This window comes from Ovis canadensis, chromosome 14 (assembly GCF_042477335.2).
Source record: "Ovis canadensis isolate MfBH-ARS-UI-01 breed Bighorn chromosome 14, ARS-UI_OviCan_v2, whole genome shotgun sequence".
NCBI lineage: Eukaryota > Metazoa > Chordata > Mammalia > Artiodactyla > Bovidae > Ovis > Ovis canadensis.
Window position 1 is genome coordinate 69,746,926 of NC_091258.1, and position 16,104 is coordinate 69,763,029.

Consider the following 16,104-nt stretch of genomic DNA (forward strand, 5'->3'; position numbering starts at 1 on the left):
TGTCATTCTGTTGGGGCTGTCAATTAAGGGAACCCCTGCGTTCTCTAACTAAAAAATGTTACGACTTCAGGAGATGAATTCACTGCTGGGCAAGAAGGGTAGGGTTCCTGAGGGAGTCTGATCCAATCTGGGTGGGATGGGGAGGTGGGGAGTCAGCTATGGCAGGGGTGGGGCTGGGGGGATGGGCAAGAGCAAGCTTGCCAACTGGACAGTTGCTTAGCTGGAGGTGGTCATTTAAGATCTGAGGAGGACCAATCAGACTCGTTTTCCTGAAGGATATGGATGCAGAGAAAGAGAGAAAGGGAATATCCTTATTTTGTTTCCTAATTTTCTGCAACTGCAGCAGGTCCTGTTAATTTCCTACCTCACAACCATCCCCCTTTCCATGCTTTCTTGCTGGCAAAGCCCACACCCCACGACATAGACTAGAAATGACAGATGCTCACTTTCCAGACTGCATTGCAACCCAGTCTGGTCCCCTAGAACCCAGTCTGGCAAATGAGAAAGGAGAACTCTTCTAGGGAGAAAATAAAAATGTCAAACACATGAGGGAAAGGCCCTTGACCGCATTTTCTGCTTTGGATGTCGCTGTCTGAGAACAGGATGCGTGGTACCATTGCAGACAGTTTGTGCCCGTGCGGGGAAAGCAAACTATTCTCAGAGATGCCAGCTTAGTGCCTGACACTGAGCAGCTGAACTAACCCTGGGATTTTGTGTCTTTAAAATGTTAGATGAGCAAAAGAAATCTCTACCATTTCAGCTCTCTCTGTTGGGAATTCTGTTTTCTTCAGCTGAAGGCAGAACAGTTTCAGCATTATAAGCCTGCAGTTCCAAATGACCATTTGTTATCATCGCAAAGATCTGCCTGAGAACGAAGTCAATAAAGGACAAAGCAGACGCTCTCAAACACCTGGGTCCAACCACGCCTGGAGTCCTTCTGTACTCTCAGGCTTCTGTGAAGGTCCTGCATTTCTGCTTGTGGCTTACAATAGTCTGGGTTGCATTTTGTGTCCTATGACTACAGTGGTCCTGGCCAATGTGAAATTTAGAAAAGTTCAGAGAAATCAGTTAAGTTTCCAAAGGTCTCTCTGCCAGTGAATGAAACATTTGTTTGAATGCAGAGCCAAGATGTTCCAACCCAGCCTCCCAGTCCCAGAAAGGACAGGAGCCCCAGATGGAGTGAGACCCAACGTATGTGTTTATTCTGGAGTTGATAGCAGCAGCAGTGGGGGGAATCGGCCAGACTCAGGGTGTGGCGAACAGAAAGGGTGGACACAGGCGTGTGCGTGTCTAGGGGAACACGGGAGATTGGCCCGTTGACATTCACAGCCAGCACGAGGGTTAGGACACCAAGTCTTGTACAAACAGCAAAGGGACAGACGACAGACAGACAGAGGTTTTGGGGGGACAGGGATCCCCCAGACATGCATGGCCCCTCACCTAGATGGGGAACCCCGGGGAGGGAAGACAGACACAGTGGAAACTGAATGCCCCCCACCCTGAAACAGGGAGCTGGGCCCGCCTGCTTCCCACCAGCCCCAAGCCTCCAGGAGCGGAAGGATGGGCAGGCCCAGGGCTGCCTTGCACCACGCGGCTCGGACGTTATGGCTTCGAGGAGATGAATTCACAGTCCGGGCAGGAAGGGATGGGGTCCTCAGGGGGCCTGGTCTCATTCCAAGCCTTGGCCAGACCTGCAGGACCGGGCAGCAAGGAAGCATTAGCGATGGCGGACAGCCAGCCCAGGACCTGGCTGGTCATGACCATCAAACACCCCAGGGACCCAGGAATCCCGGTGCTATGTCCCTCCATCCTCAAACCCAGGAATCCAGCCCCTCCCACCCCTGGTCTGGGTTCCTTACCGCTCACTCTGAGTTCTCTTTCTCTGACAATCCTTTACTGCCTTTTGTGAAGCTGGTCAAAGTCTTTTCCTGAAGGAGGAAATCCAGAAGGCTCAGGAGGAGGGGGACAGAGGCAAAACAGTGGCTAGTAATGAACCTAATAAGACATCACACCTGGTTTCATCATTTATAGTTCTGTTTTTTGCCCAGCTCTGAAGTGATGGGGCAAGTGGTACTGCAGTCCCATTCTACAGATGGGAAAACAGAGGTACGAAGAAGACATCACTGGAAATGTGAGAAGAGATGACGAGGCCACTGGGGAGATAGGGAAGACCTTGCACAACCCCTGAGGAGCTGAAACCCAGGTCTGAGAGTGCTGGGGAGCCACGGGAGGGCTGAGCTAGAGAATGGTCAGGGTCAGCCGCAGAACATCATTGGCTGAAAGTCAAGGTCACGGCTAGACTCTGCCAGGGTTCAGCTCCTCTCCACTGAGGAGCACGGGGAGCTTGGCTCACAGGAGCTGCCAGAGAAGTTTGTGAATAAACGAGTGAGTGAATTAGAAGAAGAGTAAGTGATGAAAGGAGGGAGAGCTGCCATCTGTTCAGCGAAGTATAATCAGTCTTTTCAAAACTCACTTCTGAGTTCTGCGCTCAGCCCTTTACATTCCTCCCCACTCCAACCCCAGAGAAAACTTCAAAGCAGGGCCACACTAGTCAGTTCCAAGTGAGGATTTGAATCCATGTGTAAAATCAAGGTGCACCCAAACTCAGCAATCCAGATAAATGCTATTGTAATACCGTCTTTGTTCTTAAAAAAATCAAAATTAATGCAAAAATAGTCCATGATGAGCAAAATATAAATTTTAAGTAAAAGCTAGTCCAGTGCCATTTTAAAGAAAACTTGTTTTCTTTAAAATTTATTTTATTTATTTAAAAGAGAAATTTATTTAAATTGTCAGTAAAGGCCAGTTCCTGGGCTCAGGAACCAAAGACAAAAGGAGAAATATGTACTCGATTTTTGGGTATTTTTTATCCCCCCCCTCCCCCCCCAAGAATGTTAAACTAGTTGAGAAAATATTGGAAAAAAAAAAGAGAGTAAGTGTACTGAAATTCATACTACCTCAAATGTTTTATTTTTACCCTGCAAGAATTTAGTATAATCTTACTTTCTTGGCTTTAGTGACAGTAGAGTCATCAATAGTTTTGAAAGTTACTTCTTTGCTTTTCTTGGATTTAAATGAGAGAACCCAGGCTTGAAAATTTCTCTTGACCAATTAAGGATCTTAAGTGATCTTAAACTTTTAATTTAAAAATTGTCAAGCTGGTTCTCCTGTGACCCCCAAGGCCTCTTGGGCTCTTCCCGTCCCCTTCTTTCTCTGCTCCAGGCTCACCACTGACTGACACCCCTCTTCTCAATGATTTGGAGGAACTGGCAGCCTTACCCTCTTCCTTCGAGCTTCTTTACCTAAGCCCATTCCTTCTCAACCCCCACGCCTCTGCTCAAATGTCTCCTCTTCCAAGAAGCCCTCCAGGACTCCCTAATTGAAAGGGCACCCCCCCAACTCCCCTCCAGATTCCCTTTCCCCTCCAGACTCTCAAACGTTTTGGACTGCAACCCCCAGGGAAAAAATAAATTAATACCACAATCCTTGGTTTCCTGCCCTGTGAAAATTTCTGTTCTGTTCTACTTCAATTTTATTTTCTTATTCATTTCAAAAGAAAAATCATTGATCCCTACCCAGTAAACCACAATCCACCAATTTTCACAGCCTGCTTTAAATAAAGCCCTGCTCTATTTTATCATCGAGTTTTTTTTTTTTCTTTTTTCGGGGGGACTTCACATTATGGGTAATAAGAGTAGCTGACTATTTACTGAGCCCTTACTAAGAGGCAGCCCTTAGTCCTGCATTAACTCACTGCATCTTCACATCTGTCCTAACAATAGACACTTCTAACGGTCCCATTTCCCAGCTGGGGAAACTGGGGCACAGAGGGATCAAGGAACTTGCTCTAAGTCACACCACTGAAGAGGGCAGGGCGGGGATTCGAACCTGTGACTGAGCAGCCCACAAAGACATGAGGGGTTGCGCGAATGAAGGGGTGAGTGGCGCCCTACTCACCTCCACCAGCTGATGCCAGTGCTCCACGGGCTTGCGCGGGTTGGCCAGCATCTCGGCCCAGTGCTCGCGGCCGTGGGGGTCGGCGGCGTCGGGACCCACGCGGCACACGCCGATCACCTCATTGTGCCCGATGCTGGGGGTCACGGGCGGGGGCCGGTGAACACCCCAGAGGCCGGCAGGCCGGGCCCCACACCCCACTCTCACCCCGTCCCCCGCCTCACCAGTCGTAGTCCACCACCGCGATGCTGAGCCCCACATTCTCCACGCTCTCAGGGGCCACGTCGAACACCAGCGCCTCGTTGTACGTGGGGTTCAGCGTGTTCTTCTTGATGGAGGTTTTCCGCTTCTTCAGACGCCGCCCCTCGCTGATTAGAGAGGCCTTCACATAGGGGTCTGGGGGCGGGCGTGGAGGGAGGGCGCTGAACCGGGTCTTTGACCCTCGGACCCCATCACGGACCCCAGACCTTTCTCCCAGACCCAAGCATTTGGTTCCCCAACCTTTTCTCTCCTAGCCCCTCAGATCCAGGAGCCCAGACCCCAGACTCTCGTCTCCCAGACTTAGGGGGTCTGGACCCCCCTCCCCTCCTCTCTCAGGACCCTGTGGAGTCGGTGCTTCCAGCCCCCTCCTGGCTCAGACCCAGGAGTCTCACCCTCCTCCCCGCCCCTCAGAAACCGGCGCCTTTCTGGAACCCACCTGAGAAGCCGGTGAGGTCCATCGCTTTGAGGTTAGAGGCTTTGATGATGGTCACGGTGAGGCGGCCGGCCGTGGGGAGGTAGCAGAGTGAGAAGTTGAGCTCCCCAAGATCTGCCTTTTCCTGCAGTGGGGGAAAGGGGGCCCGCGGTGCGCTGTCTCAGCCTTCCCCCAGCCTCTCCCTGACTTCCCCATCTCCAGCCTCCAGCTCTCCTCCCTGATTTCCAGGACTCAGGTTTCCGATCCACTTAACAATCTGACTCCGGGCCAAAACCTGGTAAACTCCCCGGCCACAGCGGCCCACCACCGTCAAAGCCTATTTGTTCTGCGGGGAAAACTGGAAGAGGCGTGGCTGGGGGGGAGAAGGACAGAAAGAGGGAGGCAGAGAGAACACTGTGAGAAATCGGCTGAGACAGAGGTGCAAACCCACAGAATGACAGACCCACAGAAGTCTAGAGTCAGAAAGACCCAGAGCAGAGCGGGGCGGGCGGGCGGTCGGTGTGGGATCCCTGGTGCAGACAGGAAAGAATCCGCCTGCAATGCAGGAGACTCGGCTTCAATCCCTGGGTCGGGAAGATCCCCTGGAGAAGGGAATGGCAACCCACTCCCATATTTCTGCCTGGAGAATCCCATGGACAGAGGAGGCTGGTGGGCTACAGTCCATGGGGTTGCAAAGAGTCAGATACGGCTGAAGCGACTAACACATATGGAAACCCAGCGAGTGACAGAGACCCAGAATGAGAGGGGAGGGAAAAAGGCGGGGGAGGAGGGTGCAGGAGGAGAGAGGAACAGAGGCAGAGACCTACATGAAGAAGGGACAGAGATCCAGAGAGGTGGGACAGAGGCCCAGGAAGGTGAGAAAAGGCACAGGGAGAAGTCAGTCTTGGGGCAGGAGACAGACAAGAGCCAGCATGTGGTTACAAGGGAGACAGATCCCCTGCCTCGACACATGCGGAGGGACCTGGAGCGGTGGCCAGGGCGAGGGGCCCTACGCCCTGGCTGCCCTGGTCTTCAGCCTCATCTCAGCGCCTTGCTCCCAACCCACGCGGCCGGAGCCCAGGTCCCTGGACTCCCCACTGGCTTCCCTGAGGCTGTGCCTCAGCTGTGTCCTCAGCGAGAGTACCCACCCTCCCTGTTGCCTCTCAGTCATCAAGCCTCAGCTTAGCTGTCACCTCTTCCCACAGACTCCCTGCTGCCCTGAGCAAAGACTCCCCCCAGGCGTCCCCATGATGCTGGCCCCTGTGTGACCACCTAGGCCTGGAGTAATCAGGAGCAGAAGAGAAAATGTGAGGTGACGGAGGAGACAAGGATGGATGCAGGAGGGGGCCCTTGAGCAGGGTGGCCTTCGGGAACAACAGGGAGCCGGGCCAGGACCCTACAACTAGGCAGGTAGTTCTCAGAGCCTGAGCTTGGGGGACAGAGCAAGCGGGCTGTGGTCCCCCCAGGTCAAGGGGACCTTAGGAAGAGCCATATGTGCCTGGTTCAACCATGTCCTTGTACATAGGGGGAAACGGAGGCTTAGAGATAGGAAGGAGCTTGAGTTGGGCCATCGGGTGGGCAAAACCAGCCCTCTCAAGATATGAGGACGGAGCTCACACCCCTCTCCACTCACACACAGCTTCCCCAGATCAACAGAGAGCTGGAGTGTTGGGAAACCCAAGGACTGGAACTGAGAGGACTGAGGAGTTGGGAGGGTGTGAAGTTCGGGGTGCAAAAGGGGTCAAGACATCCAAACAAAGACCTAGGAGCTGGGCTCGGGGAAGGATTGGATGTACAGGAGAACAAGGCTGCAAGACAGGAGGAAGGGGCCAGTGGGGCTGTTGGGGGCACTGGGGAGATGTCAGGACATCGGGGATTCCAGTATGAGGCTCTAGCGAATCACACTATCAGGGTTCTGGTGGAGACCATGGAGACACAGAGCATTAGATTAAATTAAGAGAGCTTGAGGGTCGGGGCTTTGAAACAAAATGTTCAGAGATCAGAGGGGCTTGGGGGGTGTCTCAGGAAGACTGGGAATTGAAAAATGAGGAGGTTGTAAGGGGGGAAGGAAGTTTGACAAACAAAAACTGGGAACTCTAGGCTTGGGAAGTTGGAGGGTCAGGAATCCGGGCTCAGAGGGCAGAAGTCATGGGGTCACAGCCTGGAGTTTTGATAAAACGGGTGGCATCTGTTATAGTTTTCTTAATGGTTACCATCAGATGTCAAGGTGGGGTCAGAAGTTGGGAAATCTGGAGCCTGGTTCTGATGTTAATATTTAACTAAGTGCAGAAGGGGAGTGGGAGCCCATTATACCATTCTCCGTTCCTGCTTGTACATTTGCAATATTTTGCAGTAAAATAAAGTTAAAAAGACAATTCCAGGACCCAGGAGTTGTGAGGTTGAGAAGTAGTAGGGGGGGCAAGGAGAGGGCAAGCTGAGGGACCCTGGGCCCCCTGGGGAGGGGGTGCAGGAGCCACTGACCGAGCCGCCCTCCACTATGTCCCTCCACAGCGGGCGGTCGGGGGGCTGCTCGGCCAGCTCCAGGAGGTTGTCCAGCACCACCTGGCCGATGAGGTCGTGCCGGGAGAAGCGGTCAAAGTCATAGACGCTGAAGTGCAGTTTGCGCTGCGCCAACTCAGCCAGCGGCACCGAGAACTGAAACGTCTCGTTGAAGACGGGGTTCAGGGTCTTCCTGTGCACCTGCAGGGGGGCGGGCGAGGGAGACCGACACCATGCCCACCGGCCCCTCCTCGCTCGGACCCGGGGGTCCGGAACTCCGCCCCTCCCTCCCTGGGACCCGGATATCCAGCCCTCCACTCCAGACCTTGGTCTGAAACTTCTTCTTGCGGTCAGGCAGCAGGTAGATCTTGACGTAGGGATCTGAGAAGCCGTTGGAGTCCTTGGCCGGGAGGTCCAAGGCCTGCAGGATCCGCACCACCAGCTGGTCGGAGCCGTAGAGATACCGCAGGGCGAAGCTGATGCGGCCACAGGGCGCCCCCGCGCCGGCCTCCCCAGAGCCGGGGCCCCCGCCGCCCCGCCGGCCGCCGGGTCCAGTCCCCTGGTACAGCTCCGGTTTGATCTGTCCGATGAGCTTGGCCTTTTCTTCTCCACCCGGCAGGGGTAAGGGTAGGGCGGGCGGCCGCTCCTCACTGCCCGGGTCTGGCTGCGGGGTCAGGGTCTGCTGGGTAAGGGGCCGGGGTAGGGCGGAGTACCTGTAGGGGGTGAGGAAAACAGATGGTCAGTGGCTCTGATCTCTGACTGCACCTGAAGACCTGGGGGGCCCTTCCTGGCCTCCTCCTCAAACCCCACAGCCAGGGGCCCGCAGACCCCCACCTTTGCCCACTGTGACCTTGGGCAGGGCGCTTGAATTCCCTGAGCTTCAGTTTCCCCATCTGTATGGGGGTGGTGGCCATCCCCTGCTCTAAGATAGCTCCAGCCCACACGTGGGCTCTCACCAGCCTCTCAAAGCTTCCATCTGACCTCCAGGAGTGACCCTGAATAACTTCTCTGTGGAGCCCTGGGGCTTCACACAGCCCAGACTATCCAACCCCCATCTGCCCTTCTCCAAATTTCCCCGGCCCATCCTCACCCTCTCCCACCTGGCCATTGCTCCCCTTGGCCTGCTCTTTCTCTCTCAACTGTCTTTGCTGTGCTTCTGGAACACTATGGAAGCCCACAGGTCCGTCCTTAACCATCTTGGCCATCATCTTCCCTTCTCACCCGTATGCTTTCCCTGGACAAGCTCATCTGTGCCCCAGGTTTCCACGACCACCAGCAGCCTCTGCCTGCTAAGTGTCTCCTGGGCTCCAGCCAGGTTCAGCCTCCCAGCCCCATCAGACACCACATACCTCTTGTGTTCCCCACTGGGCTCACTCCCTTCTCCCAGCCCACTCCCTCTCCCAGCCCTCTACGATCCACCTCGGCCTGCAGGTCAGATACCTGGGGCCAACCTCACCTCCTCTCTCCCCTCAAACTCCTTCCCTCCCATCTCCTGAACTTTCCCACCCCCACGGTCCCTGCTCATCCATCCTTTCCTGCATGGACCATTGCACCCATGGTGAAATCCATGTGGTAGGGCCCCTAGTGACGACTGGACAGGGCAGCGCCAGATGCACCGAGAGCAGGCACGGGGCTGGGAGAAGTGAGGAGGGGGAGCACGGAGCCATGAAAAGGGATGTGGGGTGAGATGCCTCCAGCTACTGATCAGTGCGCCGTTCCCTGCTCCCAGAGAGACTTTGAGCAGGTCATTGACACCCTCTGAGCCTCAGTTTCTTCATAGGTATAATGGGGTAATGAGGAACTCAGAACCAGTGTATCCATCAACCTCTGGAGGGCTTCCCCAGAGACTTCAGACTACATTTTCCATGAGCCCCTGATCAGCCCCTACCTGGTGGAGAACCACCTATGAACCTCTGGGGCCCGAGACAATCCTTCTAGAAGGCAGTTCCCCCGAGATGCTCCCCCAGGTCCCTCCTGTTCAACAAGATCCAGATAAGCTCAGGGTCTCCCTCAAACCCTCCTCTCTTCCTAGGTCCTCTGATAGCCCCACCATCCACCTGATCACCAGGCCAGACCCCTGGGTGCTGTCCTTACCTCCTCCGACCCTCTCCTACCCGCAGCCATCAGCCCCCGGTTCCATCCCCGACTCGCTGCCCCCTGACTCTCTCTAGCTCATCTCCACCTCCACCGCCCCATGACCTCAGCACAGCCTTGTCCTCTCCTGCCTGGACTCTCGGCGTCCAGTCTGTCCCTGTGTGGCCCCAGAGAGGTCTTTCTATACCCAGAGCTGACCTCCTCTGCTCAAGCCCTCCGTGGCTCCCCAGCGTCCCAGGACAACATCCCAGACCCTCAATCCAGCATCCAGGAGCCTGTGTGATCCGGTCCCACCTGTGTCCCCTAGGCTGCCTTTCTGCAGCCCTGGCCTGGCTGGCTCAGGCCAGGCTGATCTGGGGAACCACTTCCCCTGGACTGAGAGTGACATGAAGGTCTGTGTGCAGTGCTCACCTCTACTTTTTCCCCAACACCCAGCTCAGGTCTTGGTCATATTAGGCGCTCAAAATGCATGCATAGGATCAGGGTCAGTGGATCAGAGAACTGCAGGTCCCACCAATGATGAATCGCTCTGTGCTGCAGGGACTCTCTAATCTCCGTTCTCTCCCACCTTCCTGATCTCCAAGTCCTGTCCCTATCTTCCTCCTTCCTCTGGTTTTAAGAGCTCAGACCTCCAGCCCCCTCCTCCCTCAAACTCAGGAGTCTGGGTCCCCAGCTTCGTCTTTCTCCAGGATCCAGGACTCCATGCCCCAAGTTCTGTCCTTTCCCAGGATTCAGGAGCGCCGCAGATGGCAAGGCGACGCGGAGGAGGAAAGGAAGCTCAGTGGGCCCCCAGCCCGGCGGCCTGTCTCACCTGGTGGTGGGTGCCAGGCTTGTGACCTGCTGATGCGACTGGGCACTGGGCAGGCCCCCACCGCTGGGGGGCAACAGGAGCAGCCCCGAGCCTGCCCCGCCCTCCGAGGGCAGCTCGGGAGATGTCTGGCTCGGTTTGACCCCTGCGGCTACTGCAGCAGCTGCGGCCTCTGGGTAGGAGTCCATGTCCAAGTAAGAGGGCTCAGGCGGGTCAGACCCCCCTAGGCTGCCTGGCTCCAGCAGCTCGGCGAAGGGCGGATGGTGGGCCGTGTGGGCATGGTGGTGCGGGCCCCCCAGCAGGGGATGGCCACCCAAGCCGGCCCCCAGGTGGTGCCCGCCGCCGCCTACCAGGCCTGCCAGCCCGACCCCGGGGCCTAGGTCTTTGCGCAAGGGACCACCGCCCACGGTTGAGCCTCCCTTGTCCCGCCAGGGCACCCAGCACAGCTTCCATGACACGAAGAGGGAGACACCCAGAAGGACAATGCCACAGAACGTCACGATGACCGACAGCAGGCTCACGGAGATGTCTGGAGAGAGTGAGGACAAAGGTCAGGGGTCAGGGTGGGGTCAGAATTTAGCCTCCCGCTGCTCTCCCCGGAAAAAGCTAAGCTTCAGTGTTGGCCTCTCACCGTCCTAAACACATCACACATACTACTCAGTATAGACTCCACGGCTACGCGACGTCGGTGTTTCCGTCTACCCATTTTAAAGACGAGGAAACTGCGAGGTTGGGTGACTTTGTCTAAGGCTACACAGCTAGTCCATGACAGATCTGGGATTGGAACCAGCAGTCTGTCTTCAAATTTCATCCTTTTTTATTCTCTTGATTGCACTGCCTCTCCTATAAGTGGGTACATCCTCCAATTTAGAACCAAGCTTCCCCCAAATGCTCAGAGGTGATCAAAGAGAGGGGAGACCGCATGGCACAGTTAGGTAGGTCAGGGTTCAAATTCCAGCTCGCTGTGTGGCTTTGGGAACATATCTTCACCTCTCTGAGCTTGACCCGCCCCTTTTGTGCAATGGGGAAAACTCTTGTTCTGCTTGTCATAGCAGTTTTAAAGAATGGAGGGAGTGAATGGCTCACAGAGGAAGCTGGGGAAGATAATGGCAAGCATTTCTTGAGAAGTTACTGTGCTTTATAGATATTAGCTTCCTTATGCCTCACGGGCACCCTAGGAGCTTGGCAACATGATTATGCCCGTTGTACTTTTCACAAAAGGAAACTGAGACCTAGAGACATGAAGTTACCACAGACACGAAGTCCTGTAGGTGGAGTGGAGGAAGCAGAGTCTGGGTCCAGGGCGCCTGGCTCCAGAGCCCACCACCTTCACCACTGGCCTGCCGCAATTCAGTGTTTCCCAATGAATGGCGGTTCAAGCAGGACTGTTTGTTAGGATGATACATCCTAGTACTGCCACCTGCATCCGACACCGTCACCCCCACCACTAACACATTCTGAATGCTTGCTGTGCGCTGATATGCCTTTCAGAGAAACCCGGGACAGCCCAGATCTTGAACCGAAGGTTCGTTCAGTAATTGGTGCCAGGAGTGGGGTTTTTCCAGGACGTGTGAGTTTGTTTTGGGGGTTGACTCTTGGGTCTCCATGAAGTGGATCACAGAGGGAAATTCCTGCTCAGTACAGACGGTGGGTTATGGGGCGCACGGGGGAGGAGCAGGTCACCAAAGCATTGGCAGCAAGGACAGCAGGGTGGAAGCGCTGTGTCCTGTCCCTCCAGGGAGCACTTGGTGACAAGGGGATGCACTTCAGTCCTGAGCTGCGCAGTGGATCTAAGTCAGTGGTCCCTGATGTTCATCCTCGTGACGCTATACCCCTGGGGGTGATTGATCCTATTTTACGGATAAGGCAACTGAGGCTCAGAGAGACAGGAAGTGACCGTGCAGGGCCATACGGCAGGCAGTGGCAGGGCTCTGAGTTTCCCACCCCACTCCAACCCCTTAGGGTGTCCGTTTTGAAATGATCAGCACCTACTTAGAGTTCTTGAGGCCTGTTAGAAACCAGAGCAAGAACTCCCCAGCCTTCTGAACATGGGAAGAACTGAGCAAAAGAGGTTGTTTTGGAAGAGAAGGGGGAGAAAAGTTGGATAGATGCCGTCCCCCACTGTTAGCCTGACCCAGACTCTTTCCAAGTCAAAGTCCTAGGAATTACTGAATTTGAGGGTGGTCCTGAGACACCCCACCCCCAGCTTGCCAAATTGCAGTAGTGTGCTAGACTTCCTGGGGCCACAGTCGGGCTCTTCTGCATACAAACCATGAGACTCCGAGCCAGCTGCTGCAGCTCTCTGGGCCTCATCCCTTATCACCGGCCCCTGGACATCCTGCACTTAAGATACTGAGCCCCGCCCTGGCGCTCAGCGAGTGTGACTGTCATCCTAACATCCCAGCTCCTGCTTTGAGAAGGTTTCTCATCTGGATGGAGGCACTCATGATATTCCCTAGCTCTCAGAACCCTACTGCTCTCTAGCTGGGGGACCAACCACTCCATCTGAACCTCAGTTTCCCCCATTGAAAATAAGGATTATAACTGTATTCAGTATCTTATAATAACATATAGTGGAAAGGAATCTGAAAAAGAATATATACATCAATATCTATCTATATCTGAATCACTTTGCCATACACATGAATCACTGTAAATCAACTGTACTTCAATTAAAAAATTTAAAAATAAGATGAAAAAAAAAACAGAAGATAGGGATTATATGTACCACAAAGGGTCATCATGAATAGTTGATGAGATATGTGAAGGACCTTGCATACTGCCTGGCACACAGTCGGTGCTCAGTAAGTATATTTCAACATTTATGGAATGCCCACTGTGTGCCCAGCTTGTTTTTAGCAAGTCACATGCGTTATATCATTTGAGTCTCTCAGCTGCTCCATGGAGTAGTCACTTTTATTATTCCCATTTTCCAGATGAGGAAACTGAGGTACAGAAGAACCCATGCATTTAATAAGTGGGGGAGGTGGGATTTGAACCCAGACAAGTCAGACAGACTGATTTAGAGCCTGAGCTTCTAAGCACTGTGTGAGATGCACGAAGACACTTGAAGGGGGTGTGGCAGCAGTGGAGTGGGGGTGGGGAGGGTGGATAGGAGGCTCGCAGGGCAAAACTCAGAAGGCCATGGGTCAAAAGGACCACATAGCTCCTTCTCCTTAGATTAGAGGTTAGGGGGATCAGCAACAGGCAGGATGGAAGCAAGACTCTAAGAGGGACTGGCTCCATAAGGCATAGGAAGCTGAGCAAGGCTGCTCTAAATCTCTAACAGTTCTGCCTATGGTGCAAGCAGGGGGCTGGCCAACATGGCTGGGGGTGCTGACCTGCATCTGGGCCCCGGGGATAGCCTCTGATCCGCAGGTCGTTGAACTCTTGGCACCTGTCACTGGTGTCGGCATCTCGGACCCGCGCACAGAGGTCCGAGACCAGGATGAGCGCCCGACGGCAGAGGTCATCCTCGTAGTCTCCTGACATGGTGGCCAGCAAGTCCTGTGCTTGGGAGGGGCCGGGCAAGGGTACAGATGGGGAATGGGATGGGGGAGAGAGAGGGGGTGGATAAGGGGTGGAAAGAGAACGAAAGAGGATAGGCAAGGGGCAGTGATTGGGAGTGGAATGACAAAGGGACAGAGATTGGGGGATGGAGGGACAAGGGGATGGAGATTGGGGGGCAATGAACAAGGGAGAAGAGACTGGGAGGAAATGGACAAGGAGGAAGAGACTGGGAAGGCCAGTCAAGGGGCAGAGATTCAGGCTGCACAAATAAAGGGTTGAACAGACAAGGAGACAAAGATTAGGGTTGCACAGATGCAGGGACAGAGCTTAGGGATGGAGAGACAATGGAACGGCCATTTGTCCTCCGTGCATTCAACAGATATTCACTGGGCACCAACTACACGTGAGGCCCTGTGTGGGCTGTTGCAGATCCAGCAGGGAACAAGCCCCACTCGGTCCCTGGCTTCCTGGTGTCACCATCCAACGAGAGGACATAAGGATCATACAGATCAACAAACACTCACATAAACATATCAACATAGAGCCCTCAGACTGTGAGAAGCGCCCTAAAAGAAGGATGTGTCTCAAAGGGACCCAGAGGTGGGTCATCGGGGGACTTCCCTGAAACCTGGAAGATGAGACGGAGCCAGCCACGGACAGTGGGCCGTGGGGCTGGAGTGAGGAAAACCATTCAAAACAGTGTGAAGAACGTGAGCAATGGCCCAGGGTGGGAAAGGGCTTGGGAGGTCCAGGGAACAGGAAGGTATAGACAAGGAGAGGAGAGGGGGAGCGAGAAGGAGGTGGATGGGGGTAGAGAGAGAGGAGGTGGTTGTCTGATGCTGGCGGTGGAGCGATGAAGGTGAAGGATGCAGAGATAAGGACCAAGTTGAAAGAGGGAGAGAGAAGGGGAGGGGAGACAGAGATAATGGGAAGGGCAAACTGGGGCCTGGAAGAGAGGGACAGATGAACAGACAGACGGAGGGAAAGTCAAGGATTGAGATTTGGGATGGACAAGCCATAAAGAATAAGCTGGTGTGTAATTCATGGGAGTGTGAGAGATGCATGGACCGAGCAGGCAGTGATAAGTGCCAGGCAAGAGAGTGGACTGAAATATCTTTGAGAGACAAATAGTGGACAGGAGAATGGATAGGGTGCAGAAATAAAGGACAGAAAAATAATGGCCAGAGATCACAGATGGACAAAAGGATACAGTGGATGGAGGACTGGGCAGACAGTCATGGGGGCAGAAGGAAGGTTGGATTGGGGGGGGGGCGATTCATAAAGGACAGGGAGAAATAGGTGGCTGTGGGGAGAAGGGGAATTAGCGACACATGGTTTGGAGCTAGACATCAGAGATAGACTGGAAGGAGGGTGCAGGGGAAAATAGGGACAGACAGATCAGGGCTCACAGATGGACAGGTGTCGTGGGGTGCTGCAGAAGGCCAGGACTCTGAGACCGGCATAGTCAGACTCACCTGCGCTTATCCCTGCCTTGTCCTGGATGGCAGCGGAGGCGGCGGCTGGTGGTAGGCCATGGGGGTTGTAGGGTGGATAAGGGGCTGCGGAACTGTCCCCAAGAACCAGGTGGTGGGAGGGGGGGCCGGATCTGGGGGCCGTGGCCGTGAGAAAAAGCTCAGCCCGAGCCTCACATCTTGTCCTACTCGGGCCAGCTGCTCGACCCCAGGCGACCCCCGGGAGGTCTGGCCACCCCCTTCCCACCTTCGGGCCCCCAGCTCCCGTTAAGCTTAAAAGACTACAATTCCCGGCAGGCCTTGCGCTCGCGTTGCTGCGGCTTCATAGACCAGGCACTGCAGGGACTGATGGGAGTTGGAGTCCTTAGTGCCTCTCCCGGCTGCAGAGAGGATGGGAATTTTTTTGGAGGTGGGGGGGCGGTTATGAGATTCCGGGGTCCCAAGGCGCAGCCGGGGAGAGGAATAATGTCTGGGACCTCGAGAAGCCGCGGAGTCCGAAGTCCGGAGGGGCCATGGAGTGGGTAAACCATCCCCACGCCCGGGGGGTTGGTGGGCGAGGTTGGGGTGGACCCAGGTGTTTCGGGACCCCCCCCTTCCAGAACCACGTGCCCCTCCCCCGGGGCAGCCAGGAGACGCTGCAGCACTCCCACTCCCGGGTCGGAGATCCGCGCACCTCTGCCCCCTACCCGCGCCCCCGTGCGCCAGGGCCGCCCCCCGGGATGGGGCTGGGGCGGGGGCTCTGGCAGAGGGAGGGGGAGGAGCGGACTCACCCGGAGCTGCCCCTGCCGCCGCCGCCGCAGCCCCGCGCGCCGGCCGCGGTGCCAGCTCGGCTCCTCCCCCCGCCCCTGTCGCAGGTCCTCGGCTCCTCCCCTCGCACCCCCTCCTTCTTCCCCTTCGAACCTGCGGCTTTCAAGCCGAAATCGCGCGGCCGCAGAGAGGAAGGAGGGCGCTTTCCCCGGCCGAGGCGTCTGAGACGCAGCGCACTTTCACCGCCGAGGAGACAGAGACCGGAGATCAGGACCCTCTGCTCCCCCCGAGATCCAAGGGCCCCAGCCCCCAGCCCCTCCTCTCCTAGAGAAGTCAGGGACCCGGGT

General features: G+C 55.4%; 1 protein-coding gene across 10 annotated transcripts; it reads right to left on the minus strand.

Annotated features, from left to right (window-relative positions):
- Positions 1-1,175: 1,175 nt before the first annotated feature.
- Positions 1,176-15,862, minus strand: SYT3 (synaptotagmin 3). Of its 10 annotated transcripts, none has more exons than XM_069551331.1 (11): positions 15,781-15,862; positions 15,014-15,144; positions 13,370-13,535; positions 10,032-10,557; positions 7,452-7,839; positions 7,109-7,327; positions 4,652-4,772; positions 4,179-4,350; positions 3,958-4,090; positions 1,860-1,928; positions 1,176-1,691 (listed from the first exon to the last, which is right to left on the minus strand). In XM_069551331.1, the coding sequence occupies exons 3-10, from the start codon at positions 13,518-13,520 to the stop codon at positions 1,863-1,865; spliced, it is 1,776 nt and encodes a 591-aa protein (XP_069407432.1). In that variant the 5' UTR covers positions 13,521-13,535; positions 15,014-15,144; positions 15,781-15,862; the 3' UTR covers positions 1,176-1,691; positions 1,860-1,862. The 10 variants fall into 10 exon arrangements, with proteins under 10 accessions (XP_069407432.1, XP_069407439.1, XP_069407435.1 ...); XM_069551338.1 differs by having other exon boundaries at positions 15,014-15,058; positions 15,781-15,851; XM_069551334.1 differs by having other exon boundaries at positions 13,370-13,540; positions 15,781-15,851.
- Between the last annotated feature and the right edge of the window lie 242 nt (positions 15,863-16,104).